This window comes from Falco rusticolus, chromosome 8 (assembly GCF_015220075.1).
Source record: "Falco rusticolus isolate bFalRus1 chromosome 8, bFalRus1.pri, whole genome shotgun sequence".
Classification (NCBI taxonomy): domain Eukaryota; kingdom Metazoa; phylum Chordata; class Aves; order Falconiformes; family Falconidae; genus Falco; species Falco rusticolus.
The window spans coordinates 4,449,144-4,464,327 of NC_051194.1; the positions used below are offsets into that span (position 1 = coordinate 4,449,144).

General features: G+C 40.4%; 1 protein-coding gene across 1 annotated transcript in view; it reads right to left on the bottom strand.

Moving 5' to 3' along the window:
- The window catches only part of TRPC7 (transient receptor potential cation channel subfamily C member 7), an 81,508-nt gene that overhangs the window by 46,980 nt on the left and 19,344 nt on the right, over positions 1-15,184 (bottom strand). The window contains exon 3 of the mRNA XM_037398537.1: positions 2,661-2,843. Coding sequence (XP_037254434.1) covers positions 2,661-2,843 — 183 coding nt within the window. The remainder of the gene's footprint in view (positions 1-2,660; positions 2,844-15,184) is intronic.

Consider the following 15,184-nt stretch of genomic DNA (forward strand, 5'->3'; position numbering starts at 1 on the left):
TAAAAGCATCTTTGTTTCCCTGGTTTATCTAGAGCTTGCTGAGCTGAAGAATGCAAAACTGACCACCTGAATATTGATGCCAATGGCAGAGGTGGGGAGCAGGGGTGGCATGCACAGATGTAGCCCCTTCATTAATCTTATCCTGCCAAATAAACTTCCCGGGGGGGGGGGGGGGGGGGAACGTCACTTATGCCTGTGAGTCATTGCATTAGCTTTAAAAAAGTGGCTTGATATTTATAAAATCTGTCCAAGAATTGATCTATTAAATATGTATAATAATTCCCCCCTCCCCCATCTCACCCCTGTCTATTAAAGGACTTTCTTAAAATGAAAATAGATTTCAAAGCACAGGCTTTGTATGCATAAGCCTAAATATTTCTCATCTGGATAAAAACCTTGTACCTGAAATCTATTGCCTCTTGAGGAAATCATTACTGTGTTACCGTAACACAATCTCTTTGTTCAGCAAGTGTGATAAATATCAGTCTATTATCATAAGTCACTGCCAATAACCAAAGCCATTTATCTGAATGTGTCTCTGCATCCCACAAATGGAACTATCTTACTTTTGAAGTAGCAGTTAAATGCTCGTCTTACACACAGACATATACTGCCTGCTGAAAAGGATATTCTGAAAAGTGCTAACCTGAGAGTCAACATGAGGCTGGCGAACGTTCGTGTTTGTGTTCTGTAATTAGCGTAACAGTTATTACCGGTCAGCAACAAGTTGCTGTGATCCAGGAAGGATGCTCAGATTTCCTGAGTGTAAGAAGATATTTATACAGAAAAAGACCAACTGTACATCACCTACTGCAGATGCTTCAGGTCATTTCATGCACTATGAAAAGGTGCGTGTATATACAACATAAGAATCAGAGGAAACGTTCCTCTGAAACCAACCAAGCTAGGAAGAGTGTGCTCAAAGCAGCACAGTAACTAGCAGCAATTTAGCTCTGGCTAATGGTCCTGGTATCTAAAGGATGACACAAATATTTAGAAGAATATACAAGCAAAATATCACAGAAGTCTGTGCTTTGAAAAGGCTCAAGGTTCTGACCAACTTCATGGTAAGTCTCAGATCACAAGTCACTGGGGCTAGTCCTTGATAAGGTGTTATCAGTGTCTTAGATTAGCTCATTTTCAGAAAGCAAGCAAGTTTGGCTCCCTGTTACCAAAGCAACAGCTTCAACAACTAACCTGGACCCAGCTTCTTGAAAGGCATCTCCCTAAGAGTGAACTGAGATGTTATGCTCAGTTTTGGTGATGGAACGATAACATAGACACAACATCCTAGGAGGAAATATTTAGGTCCATGCTATGTGCTCCTGCAGGAAAGCAATTCATTTCAAATAAGAGTTTTAAGATTCTCTTTAATTAATGGCTTTCATAACAGGAAAAGACCTTCTCTATCCAGCACAGCAGCACAGTCAAGAGGCAAACTGAAGCAGGTGGTGGGTTTGGGAGGGGAAAGAGAGAGCAGATGTTAGCTTGAAATTTTGGAAAGCTCTTTGAGTCGCATAGCAGGAGCCCAGTTTCCATCAATGCATATTGTAGCAGCAATTAATTGGGACCACCCAGGCCTAGGGTTTGCCAGAATCAAATTTTCCATTCACACAACATACTTCCGTAAAGCTGAATGTTTGTTTAAAATACTTCTAAAAGTCATTCAGTTTTCATGTTTTTCCTTAAAATATATGTCTTCCTTCTGTTTTGTACATTTGGGGAAATCTGAACTCTTAGAATACAGAGCCAGAGCTTTGGGAGAGTGGAAGCTGGGAATCTGTCACTTTTTATCAATATTTATCACTTTCACATGCTTTCAAAAAAATCAAAATTCCAAGTTAATCAGAAATTTATTTTTGAGGTTTTGATATAATTCTGAGTAAAAATTACAAAACTTTTTTAAAATTGAAATTCCACTTTCCATCACACTGCAGTAAAGAGTCTTGACTATGGCAAAATTGCTACTTTTTGTGTACGCTCTTTCTATAACAGTACAGAAAAGGTAATATTTTTGATAGTTGCAACATTTGCAGATTAACTAACAGGGGATGTGGACCAGCGCTAAGACGTCAGGGAGCATTGAGAGCAGACAAGGAGACTTGGTCTGCTGACTTCAACCAGGCTGCAGAGTCCATCTGCCTGAGTCAAAGCAGAAGATCTAGTTTTGAACCAAAGGCAGATGGTTTGGAAATGGTGAGGATCTGGACTAAGTTCTCTGATCTTATAATTTGTGGGCAAAGATGCCAGAGCTGCTGGCTAGGTTCATCCCTTCCAACCATGTAAGTCACAGTGAAGGAAGGAAGACCTTCGGTTTGGTATAGCAACAACTTTTGGTCCCTGCTGAGGTCTTCAGAGATTCAGAGTCACAACCTGCACAAGAAGCGCTGTGCCCTATAGGCAGTCCCTCAGACCAGCTATACGTCCATGTCTATCACATTCAAATAAATGCCATACCTGCTACAGCATGTCCTTTGCGAATAACCTTCTCCATACGAAAGTATGTGAGAAAATGCAAATCAAGCCATAAACCACAAAAATTCTAGGGATAGTCCTGATCCCACTGAAATCTATCTTTCATATATTATTTTTCAGGTGACATCAAGGCAGCATAACTTAGATGTGGAGACATTACCCAGGCACCCAAAGAAATAGCTTACCTTCTTGACCTCATATTTAATAGCAAGTTTAATCCTGCTCAGACTTGGCCGGTGGTGCTCAGGGCACAACTGTATGTTCACATCTCCATTCAGAATGGCCTCTACTTCTTCTGTGTCTCTGCACAGGTCCAGCACCCCCACGACAAAGTCCTTGCATTGCATAGATAGCTTCCTGTAGTCGTTCTAAGGGAAAACAGAGAAAAACGAGTTAATTAATTGTGCACTTGAAAGCATGCCTCAAACAAACAAAGCAAGCAAGCAAGGGAGAGAGCAGTTGTCAGCAGGGTTACTCCTGCAAAACTACTGTCTGGAATAGTAAGAAAGACTTGATTTCACCTACGGTGTAGCCAGCTTTTCACAAATATACATCAACTCCTCCAGACTGAATTAGCAATGTTTCTCTCAGCAGCACAGTTTGCATTGCAATAGAGCATGCTCTACAGAACAACAAGTAAATGATTTATAGAGACATTTTGATTTCAAGCAATCATTTCATCTCTCCTCTCTGTGTAGCATATCTTCTAGGAACGTGAAAAGATAGCCAACTAAAGTCCTGCTAACAGGTCAGAATTTACAGCAATTTTACAGTTTAGATTCTTTCTTTAATAACTGTCAAGAAGTTTTGGACTGGTACAACAAGCTGCAGCACCCCACACAGATGTATTCAAATAAATTATACAGTTACAATACCATATTCGGTTTCAAATTTGTTACCTAACAATTTGGTTAGCCAGCCTTGGAAGAGCATCCAGAAGATCATTTTTGTCCTAACACTTCTCCAGGAAATAGGACTTCAGGAGCTCAACAGGATTTCCTGGAAATAATTTCACCTTGCAAACCCAAATTACACTTACGTGAAAAGAGATAGTATGTAGCTGACTTGGTAGAGGGCTAGAAGAGCCATGTCAGTGCCTTAAATTAAATTGTGATTGATTTTCACATGCTGACACTTAAAAAATGAGGAAAATGCCACCATTTGAGTAAATGCAGCAAATTAGAACACAATTAAGGCTACCATTAATATCCTAACAAAATGGTGGTATTAAAGACTCGGTGCAACAAATAGAAATAATAAGCATAAGACAAGCTCTTACTGACTTGAGAGATCATTTCAAATTAGGTTTGATGAGTTAATTAAATTCAGCAGCTTATCTAATTAAGCCAGCAGCCAAAAAAAGAAGATCGTTAAACCTGGCTTTGATGAAATGATATGAGTAACCTGGCTTTATATGCCTATATTTTCTAGATTATTAATTCGAACATTTACACATAGCAACATATTAGCCTTCCTTGTTAGGCAAAGATCTCAAAGCACTGTGCAAACATTCATTAATTAGGCAGAACAGCACTGTCAAAAATATGATGTTATTAGAGGTGGCTAAATTTCTTACGACAGTTTTTCCCCTTCAGAATTGAGATGTCCTTGATAATGATTTTTTTTTAATAGGTTTAGTTTAATGGCTTTGCCGTAAGTTTGACTTTGCTTGTGATGTGTATGTGTCCCCCAGCTTTGCTTACTGTGCTGCCCTGTGTGCTGAAGGCTATGAAGAGCTATTTCACTCAGGACAGAAAAATTCAGTTGTCACAGGGAACCAGAAAGCCCTCCAGGGCTGGGATTAGAAAATTCTGGCAGAAAGGGGAAGATGCCATTTCTGATAGAGGTTTAGGAGAAAGGGAGGAGGAGGAGAGCTGAAGAACAGCCTGTATTTTAGTGATGATACCTTCTGCAAGGTGGAACTTGTATTTTTACATCCTCTTGTCTACCAAAAAGGTCGGAATCTGGGTTTCCCTTTTCCTTCTTGAGTGCTGTAATCAGACCTCGTGTTCTTATTGGGGTGTTCATAAATGAAGATCAGCCAGAACGTCAAATCTTAGTTAAAGGGAGATACAACAACAAGCAGCGGTTTATCTCTGGTAAAGCAGGTGCATGCCCCGTTGCAGAAATGGGGAAGACTTCCAGAAATGTGCCAGTTCAGTGCACTAAGATTTAATATGTCCTCAAGGTTCGGGCGGAAAATGATTGTACATTCACATTTAAATGTAGTACCTAAGTATCTGGTGGTGATAGGGTTTGTAGAACGAATGTTATCATGTATGGGGTGAAGTAAGGTCTGAAATGTAAATGAAAGACAGATTGTACTTTATGGATCCAAAGCACTCTAATCAATTCCGTGCTTTAATCTTCACCATACCAAAATGAATTTCAATAAATAGAAAGCTTGTCTGTTCACTGGCAGAATAGATGCCCAAACAAAAATATCAGCCTGGAAGTAACTACAGGAATTGTAACAGGACGGCAGACATAGATAGATCTGGAGATAGATGTAGGTGTGGGATGGAATGCCTGGCTGCCCCAGGTAATGGAGACACTTAATTAGCCCAGCAGGTTAGAATAAACAAGGTGAGAACTCTGCTTAACTTTAGTTCCATTCTCTATGTACTGTTTGCAAAGTCCACAATGTTATCTCTTAGCCAGCACATTTTAGGTAATTCCCATCACCGTTTCCACATCATCTGAACAACTAGTATGTATTAGCTCAGATTATTTTTCCTTTTCTGCTTTCTTTAAGGAAAGCAGCTTAGTTAGCAATTAGGAAAGTGCTTCTAAAGCAAGTGTAAATGGCAGGCTCCCAGCTGGCAACTCCATCAAGACCCAACTTTATTCACATCTCCAAGCCTAATGTTTTTACTGGTTCCATACATTTGCAAAGACTATGAATGATTTTTCTGCTCAAAACTATTTTTAAGTTACTCCAATTTTTAAGTAGAGACAAGCAGCAACATAACCTACCCAGGATACAGGCTGTATGAAGAAAAATAAAATAAAGTAAAATAAAGTAAAATAAAGTAAAATAAAGTAAAATAAAGTAAAATAAAGTAAAATAAAGTAAAATAAAGTAAAATAAAGTAAAATAAAGTAAAATAAAGTAAAATAAAACCTTCCAGCCAACCCGCAGCCAGGAAAGAGAGCAGCTTACTGCTCTCAGGAGACTTTGTTCATGTTTTAAGACAAGCCTCAATGATCACGGAACCTGCTGTGTTTTTCTGACGATCCCTTTTACAAAAGCATTTGTCATCGTTCTTTGTTCTGGCTTCCTTAACGCTCACAGTCAGCACAGAAAGTCCTGTTCAGTCTGACAGTGAGAACACAGCCACTCAGTGACTCTCATGCCAGTGTCTTTCCCTTTGCAAGCACAGTTTATTGGCTTCATCTTTACTAAAAACTGAGATTAGTAGGAGACTGACAGCCAAGCTTCTCCTGACCCTGGCTTGCATAATGTAGCTTTGATGATACAAGCAGAAATTACCTACCTGCATATAAAATACGGAATCGCAAGTCATGAGGCACAGTAAAAAAAATATCAAGGATTCCAAGATTTCCAAGCAGCATGCAAGCTATGTTGGTGCATGTGCCAGTGCTGTATAAATTGCCTGTATTTCACACATTTGGAAGCTTCTGAGATCCTGCACACCCTGCACAAAGGAGTGCTGTGGTGGTGCTGGGGCTTGCTTTTGTGTAGGACAGAAGGCTGCAGCCCCAGGGCAAGGTTTAGCGAGGGGAGGAAGAGTCAGGAGGAGGAGGTGAAGGAGAAGCAGGACACATTTCCAGTTACTTTTGTTACACCAAGGTTTGTGAAGATCTGAGTCCTGAGGACTTCTGGTGACTGCCAGCAGACAGAGGGGCAGACAGCCAGTGGGTCTTGGGGTGCAAAGGGCCAGTCCCCACTTCACCACTGCCTCTGCCAGCTGGGTTTGACCCCTAAACCATGCAATTCATGGCCCTCCTGGTCCAAATGTGTTGCTGGGGGCAGCTATCATGGTCGCAAACCTGGCCAGGCGGTGGGCTGCAAGTGGGGGTCCTCTCTCCCACTGCAACAAGCAGCTCCTGGTTGGAGACATGAAATTCAGCTCAGTCCTCCCAGCAGCATTGCGGAAACAGAACTGGCAATGAAAATAACCCAAACCCTCCTGAGTGCTCCGATTAGTTACTCCGTTACAGAAGTCTGAGGATTATGAGGTTCATAAAACAGATGGATCTTTGCAGTAATGAAAACCGCAAATCATACATGAGGGATGCTGAGGCCTCATCTTGACAAGCTGAGCACTGTCAAGCCTCAGGGAGGAAGATGAAGGATACAACTAAATGCACGAGAGAGCCAGTCTGCTTCAAATAACACATGAAACAGTGTTTTATTTCCTATAAAGACAGCAGAGAAGGATCAGAATAATGCTTGAGAACATTACAATATCATTTTTAAAAAACTAGAACATAATAAAAGCATTCCAAATTAGTCATTTCCTGCTTCTAACAGTGTTGTGCATGTGGAGTTAAAAATGTCTAATTTTGCTGTTTTGAAAAGGCTGATGGTACTTGTCATTCACTGCAATTTCTCTGAGTACCCTATTATTATCTGTTGATTATGTTCTAAATGAACTCTGTCATGTCTCCACATCTGTTCAAAACCACCCAGATTTCTTCAGAAAAGAGCTGTTTCAGGTCAGGGGGATGCAGCCTGAGTAAAAAAGTTAAGTGAAATGAGAAAAAAGTAAGACTGGCAATCCACCTTGGATAGTTAATGAAAAAAATCCTATTTGGAAAGCAATCACAGTCAAGGCTGAAAAGGAACGTCACTGATGGGAGCCTACCTCTGCAAGGCCAGCACTGCAGGTGCAGTTTGGATGGCACATGGAGAAGTCTGGTGTCGATGCTGCAATATATTGTGAGAAGATCTGAGATTTGTTGAACCCCCTCAGTGCAGGTGAGATTTCACCAGAAACTGGAGTGGGACCAAGGGGTCAGAAACTAAGAAGGTCAAACAACTTTATGTGCAATTCCAAACTACCTTCCCAGTCCCAGATTCACCAACACACTTGGGTTTAAGTCCTGTTGATGTCAATGAAATGCTGGCAAACGTGTTTCAGTGCACTGAAGCAATCTTTCAGGCATCAGGAATTTCAAAGTGGGATGAGTCTGTCAATCAACCTGCAGTTTTTTGGTTGTAATCATTGTAGATTATTCACTGCACAGTTGTTACTGGAAATGGGGCCACAGACTCACAGGAGAGTGCATGACATGCAAATACGGAATGACTTGTACAAGTGCACTGTTTGTGAAAAATCACTCCCTGTGTCAGCATCTAGGACATTTAATTAAATTCACTCTTAACAGTTGCTTCCCAGTAACGTGTAAAGAACAGGGTAGGAACCACAACCCATCATCAGATATTCTAACAGGGATAATTCTAAGATCCAGTTTTTACTGCTATCCTGCATATGCCTAATTGTTCTGCTAGCCTATACTAAAGCTTCAGGGTCAGACTTCTGATTAGTATCACAGATGAGTTTCTCTTTGAATAAAGAACCACATATCTGGCTCAGAATGATTTAATCTATAGACCTTTTTCTAGAAAAAAAGCAACTTAATGCTGCTTATCTGTACACACACAACACACACCCCCAGTAAAAGGAGGAAAAGAGGAACAGATGCAGGATGATGGCTATATATCTATATATGAAAGCTACCATTTCTCAAGGGCACTGCCCATAGTATATTGTCTCATAAATCTATTCCACCAGAATCTGGGGGCTTCCACACAAATTCAAGACTTCTGGAACTAATTGACATGAACATCCAGCATCTGTGACTGGAGCACCAGAAGCCCCTGTGTGCTCTCAGTGCGTTCACAGATTGACTGCGTGACACAAACCTACTGAATCCAACCTCCTGTCTGCGAGCAGCGCAGGAGCTGTGTACTCGGCAGTAAATCTGTCATTTCTGGGTAGCATTAAATTTGCTGTGCAAATGAAAGCTGCAGACACATTGCACAGAGCCTCCCTTTATGTTTCCTTGAAGCTCTTGGCTCTTTATATTTAATCTACATCACATATACACATATATCACAGAGGGAAATACTGCATTGCTTAGATTAGCATTTTGAGAAGCAGCAGCAGAAAAAAATATGGAGAAGTAATTCTGTAAACATAAACAGAAAACTCCCCCAAATAAAAATGTTTGGAGAAAGAACACAGAGGTGAGTCAAAGGAGGGGGGCAGAAAGCCAGTAATATTACATGCTAGATTTGAAATGAGATCTTTAAATAAACCATCATGTCAAGTATTCAAAATGCTTATAAATATTTACCAATTAGATATCACATGAAATACGCACAAGCCAGTTTAGAAGCTGTTGGACAAATTTCCTTCTGGGTATTTACACTGCCTGGGACTGGCCATATGTTTAGGAATGAAAAAATGCACAAGGCCAGTGGGAGGGAAGGTGATGAGAGGAGGTGCAAGGAAAGGACCCTGCACTGATCCTGCTGATGGAGCCATTATCTTCTGAAGTGTGCTGAGCACCACTTCCTAAGAGCTCTGTTGACTGTGCACATAACTGCTGGCAGGTTCAAATACAGCTGAGTGCATTTCTATTGTTTCCAGGCTAAATGCCTACACACATAAACTGCGCCAAGGCTGCACAGTTAATTTTCCAGAAAACGCAACATCAAGTTGGGTTTATGTTCTTTTGCTTCTTAAGTGGCAGCACATCAGCGATTTTTTGCAGCTTTGGGTGTACCATGTCATATTCAGTGGGCATGTCTCTGAAAATACAGCCCAGTGCTCATTTAAAACATTTCATTACTCAGGTGTGTGTTGCTCAGTGTGGCTGGAGGTAGCAACAGATGCCGCTGGTTCATTTTTTCAGTGATCCAGACTTTGACTTTTTCACCTCCAGTGAGCATAATATAATAAGCAATCTGTTCAGATACAAGAGTTTGATATTTCAGAAGTGTGTCTTCTCTGGTGCTTTCCAAGTAATTTGTACCGTTCTAAATGGAGCCAAGATAAACATGGCAACGGTTTGCTCTCCGAAGGATGCCAGGCTGCAGCGCGGTGGAGCAGAGGGGCAGTGGCTCCAGGCATAGGGGGGGGTGGGGGTGGGGGTAAATCTGGTGAGGGAGTGTCAGGAGACACCAAGAGATGTGTCCAAAAAAAAAGCCCAAGGATAAAACAGACAGTGCTGTCTGTGTTGACATTATTTTTGGCTGAAGAAGTCCAGAAAACAATAGTGTGCTTTGACTAAGGACCGAAAATTGTGTGACTTCCAATAAGCCATGAAAGTAGCATCCCTTCCATCATTACAAGGATTTCATTGGTGGTTGCATTGACTGATTTACCATCAGAAAATTTTTTATAATGCGTCTTTTTTTTTTCTTTAATAAGTTGGGCTTTTTAGCTGCAATTCATCTTTCCATATGCACTGCAGAAGCTGATCTCTGAAACAGCATATTCCTTCAACAAGGGGATAGAGGAGGAAGAAATCAATCAAAACACTGCCTTTGGATTTGACCTTATACCTATTGACGAGTAGATATATCATATCCTTACAGAAGCTAACCAAGATGGTGTTAATGATTTCTGTGATGGAGTTAGAAAATCCCTTTAAATTTGTTACTGTACTTTTACAACATCCTTCACAGATCCAGGCATAGGTATAACCTTCAACAATCGCGTTCCAAGAACTTTGAAGCAGGAACTGTCAAAAGCACCAGAAGGGATAGGTTTGCACCACCCTCTTTGTTTCTACTCTTTTGTGCTCTAACTGTTATGTATCTAAAAACTGTAATGTATCTACAAACTGTACATAATCGCTTCTGGGAAATCGTTAGTTTTTGTGAAAACACAGCTTCTGTGGGACCAAAACCAATGAATAAATTTTGCAAGCTCTTTCCATCAATAAAAAACATTGGAAAATGCAAAATACTTCACATTGATATTCCCTTGAAACAATTATTTATAATGCTGGGGTTTTTTTCTTTTTTAATCTAAAATTAATGGATGGATTATTTGGGGAATAAGTCAGGGATCCATTCATATAATCCCAAGAGAAAGCCAAGGACTGAGACTGAACACAATTCCTGACTCTTTAGCCAGGTTTTAGATTCCCCAGTATAACAAAATTCTGAATCAGTCCACTCACAACTTTTTTATTACTTATATAGATCTTTTTCTATTTGAAACGTAAAATAACTTTCCTCTACATGTGAACTCTTTCTGCACCAAAATTAGTGGATCACTTCACTTATTTGAAGTTCTCTCCCTGAACAGAGTACAATCCTTTTTAAAATATGCATCTAAGAAGCTGTCAAAAGAAAACCACCATCTCCTGTACTCCTTTCCCACAATGTCACCTTCTTCCTGACAAGTACCATTACAGAGCATCTTGGTGGCATGTGTATGTGCAGAAACCAGTGCTATTCAGTGCAGAGCTAACATTCTGTTCCAACTCTCTGAAGATACTTAAATATACTTCAACAGAAATTGTATTAGTTAATAATTTTTTTAAGTTACAGTATTTCAAATCTCAAGGTTGGCATAGCAGCTTTTCAGCATAAGATGGCATTTGATGCTTGATGCACTTCTCTTTCATATTGTCTCAGCTGGTTTTCAAACCCATGTCACAAATAAGCCATACGCTTTTGATTCCTCAACTGATTAAAAGGTGGGGTTTTACCTTCTTTCAGATTTTCACAGGCTCGTTTGAATGTTTATGCCGAAACACCTGTTTTCAGAAGAGCTGTTGAGTCCCTGGATGTCACATGGACAGGACAGGCTATACAAAGGTATTAACTAAATGCTTTGGCATGCAAAATGCAAGGAATACACATGTTCAGGGAAGGAAAGCATCTGTCTCCCTGTGTCCTATCAACAGCTTCTGTTTATTAAATACAAGCCACACATTTCAAAGTAATACTTTGCTAATTCTCTTGGTAAAGAAGACTTTAGGATCTGTTAATGTGAACAGCAAAATCAAGCTTATGATGATGCAGTGCAAGACTCCAAATCCTGCTGCATTATTTTCAAATATTTGCTTACTCCATGTGGCAACACAACACTGAGAAATGGCTTTTCTTATTATTAAAAATACAAACGCCCTTTGCATTAGAGGGACTTTTATCTCAACCTTGCTTTTATCATTATGCAGAAAGAATTCTTCTTTTACCCCCAGATGCATTTCACAAGGGCAGAAGTCCAAGGCAGTGCTGGGGTTAGTTTCTTTTTCTTGCCACCTATTCTGTTTTCAACAGAGCACTTACACACAAGGCAACAGGCAGAAAATCTGCAGCTCTCATGCCATAGATGTATCAAAGCACAAAAGATACCTCTGGGCCCAGCTCCTCATTTCACATGCCATCCATACTTTTTGTCTCTGGCATTTCCCCATGTTTATTATATTCCTGGTCTGTCTGTTATGAGCTCCATTGGGGAAGATGTACATTTCCTATACAATCTGAGACTGAATAGTGTTTCCTTGTGCTAAATGCATTAGCTGCTCTCCTTCAATTGTGTGGCTTTTTTCAGCTCAGCTGCTTGAAAACCCTATGTTTCCTAAAAACCAGATGGGAAAAACAGGGAGAAAATAATGGATTTAAATATAAAGCAATTATTTGCTTAACACAGCTACGTTTATCCACTAAGCCAAGCTAAATTTGTCACTTTCAGCTTACTTACAGAACACAGTTATATGTTCAGATGTGCTATGGGTCCCATCTCTCACGGGAATTTTGGCTACAAACTGCACATGCTTATCAGGAAGACGACTCCTTATAAATCCAGCTTGCAAGTGAATGCTGGTTTAACTGAGAGCCACGATGCAACTTACTGACATCAATAACTAAAAATAATCATATGTCTTCCAGATCTCAGACAACCATCTACCACAGTTCCCCATCTGCTCCTTGGAAAACTAGTCACAAGTGTCAGAGTTGATGAAGTTCTGGTGCCCACAGCACCTAAGCAGAAACCGAGCACCTCAGGAAAATGCGATCCCAGCTGCAGAGTCCTGGCACAGAGCACTCCTGACCATATGGACATCATCCTCTTTCTAGGAAAAGCAGACTTAGGAGTGATGCTGCAGCACTTTCTTAAGCAGAAATATGAATATAAAAAGGGTATAATTACATTTTTCTCTGTTCTGAAATCAGTCCAGATCCTTGGGCTTGGGTAGTAACAATGAAATGACACACTTGGCAATGAGTAATTTCCACACTGCACTGGTGTAAAGTTCCCTGCAACAAATTATATTCCAGGAAATCGCCATTTTTGATCATGGAAATGCCAAAAAACCATAGACACTGAAGTACCTAGCACCATTTTGTGGCAATGTAAAATTGTTTGTATACCATTCCTGTTTATCCACAATTCAGTGGATAGTCTGCCTAGAAGCAGTGAGGATGAGTTCATTATAATTATCTACAATAACAACAATTAAGAACACAATGGGAATAAACTAAATCACTTCCCATCTGTATCCTCTTTAATGTTGGACTTGAGATCCTCAGAATGTGTTACTTCATTTACATTCATTAATACAATATTAATTCCCTACAGTGCCTTTGATAAATGTACAGTTTGATGGAGTCAGGTAGACTCCATTCTCCCATCTGCTGATCTAATATTGTTATTCTATTCAGAGCAATAGTCCTAATTATGCTCATTTGTAGTTCCAGTAGATATCGTGGCCCAATGTGAATAATGAGCAGCAGTCTTTGGAAACGAGTCATTTTGCTCATAACAAACTGCCCAGCTCCTAGCTATTCCCTAAAAAACAACACTGGTATTAGCCGAATGCTTGGGCATTTGGCGTTACTAATTAAACACAAAGCTTACCGATATTGTATTGCGCTGATATTACAATAGTGATAGCATCATTTTCCATCTGTTTTCCTCACCAATAATTTGATTTTGTCCTTCTGAAAAATATTTTTGTCTTTGGTGCTTCTTGGTACCATTCATTGCCAAGGAGAGGAGGAAGGGTAACGGTGTTACTGTGGAATTTTACATCAAGTCCACTGAGAAAACTCTGAGATGAACGGCAGGTGTGTTTGTAAGGGCAAGCTCAAAGTCAGGCAAGCTCTGTACTCGTTGCAGAGGATCCAGTGACTGGGATGGAAAGGGCCAGTGTGTCTTTCCCCTCCGAACAGCCTGCGGCAGGTGGCAGGAGCCCTCTCTGCACTACCACGAGTAGCTGTGCTGGTGCGGACACCAGGACTCATCCTGTCTTGCACACTCGGTAGGCAAGAACAGAAAGCACTCCATCACTGTAAACTAAATGCAGGCACCCGGCCAAATCATCCCCCCTATTGCTCACAGTGCCATCAGCAGCTGGCAGCAAACCTGGCAGAGGAACGCTAGGTGCCCCTGCCACAGTGGCAAGGAGGGCCTGGCCGAGTGCAGCCCGGATGGATTAGTTTGCTGGGATGGATCTCTTAATTCAAGATGCAATCCATTATTCCTCATTTAGATAAAGACAGGAATCCATGAGCAGTGGTCAGCCTTGGATCAGACCCACCCGTCAGTCCAACAGCTTCACTGTACAAATTTCTTTCAAAGGGTGAGGAGAAATAGTTTCAACAAATCCAAAGATGATATGATGGTCAAATGAGCCATAATATTGCCAACTATAGGGGCTTTCCTCCCATGTTAAAGCTGCTATAAAATACAAAATGTGAAACTAATAACATTGTGGTAAGCTGAAGTTTTTATGCGTAATTAAATTCTGAAAGTATTTCTGAACTATTTGTTGCGTGTCTGCTGGGTTTGTGACTGTTGTTGTCTCTGCCAGACACAGCCTTCTAAGCACCTGTACTCAAAAAGTAGTTGCAGAGTTGTGCTTGCACACCAAAGTCTAACACAATGCAGGCAGATCATCTTCATCACTAAAAGTCGTCTCTAAAACCAAACAATTTTCTTACCTCCTTGTCTCTGCAAAGCAGAAACAGGGTGAGGAACTGGTACCACAGCTTCACTGTCACTAAAAGAGCTCCCAAAAGCCAGTTAAATGCCACTTAAATCTTCACACCAGCTACTCACTGCCCTTTGCTATATGGTGTGTATGACTCCACAACACCCATGGGCCCTATCTTAATTTAATTTAACCTTATTTCACTTGCTTTTAATCATGGTAACCTTAACTTAACATAACCCCGTATTTAACCTTGTCTTCATACAAATCCCCTCTACACACAACAGATTATCTCAAAATGTCCGTTGTTTTTTTTCTTCTACTTAGTCAAAACACTTTACCTTCCTGATTAACATGTTACAGGCTTCACCCTGACTACAAAATATTCAGAGATTGCCTGGATTAAAGGTAAATGACTCTTCCCTTGTATTCACTGTCAAAAGTTCAGGTTCAAAAAGGATGAAGAGGAGATCTCTCCACTCTAGAAACCTTTCCTCTAAATATATTCCATATGCTCCGAGTAACTGTATGTAAGACGTCACACACACAAATAGATTTCCTGAAAATCATGGCTCAGCAAAATCAGTTGCCACTAAGCCTTGGCAGTTCAGAAGGATTTATAAAAGTCACCTTACATAATGAAATTTAATTTTTTAATTCCTTCATATCCAAGGTTTAAGAATGAAAAATCTGGACTTAATATAATTACTACGGAGGGCTACAAGAAGAAGAGAAAAGTCACCAGGCATTTATGCAGAGAGAAGGCACATTGACAGATCCA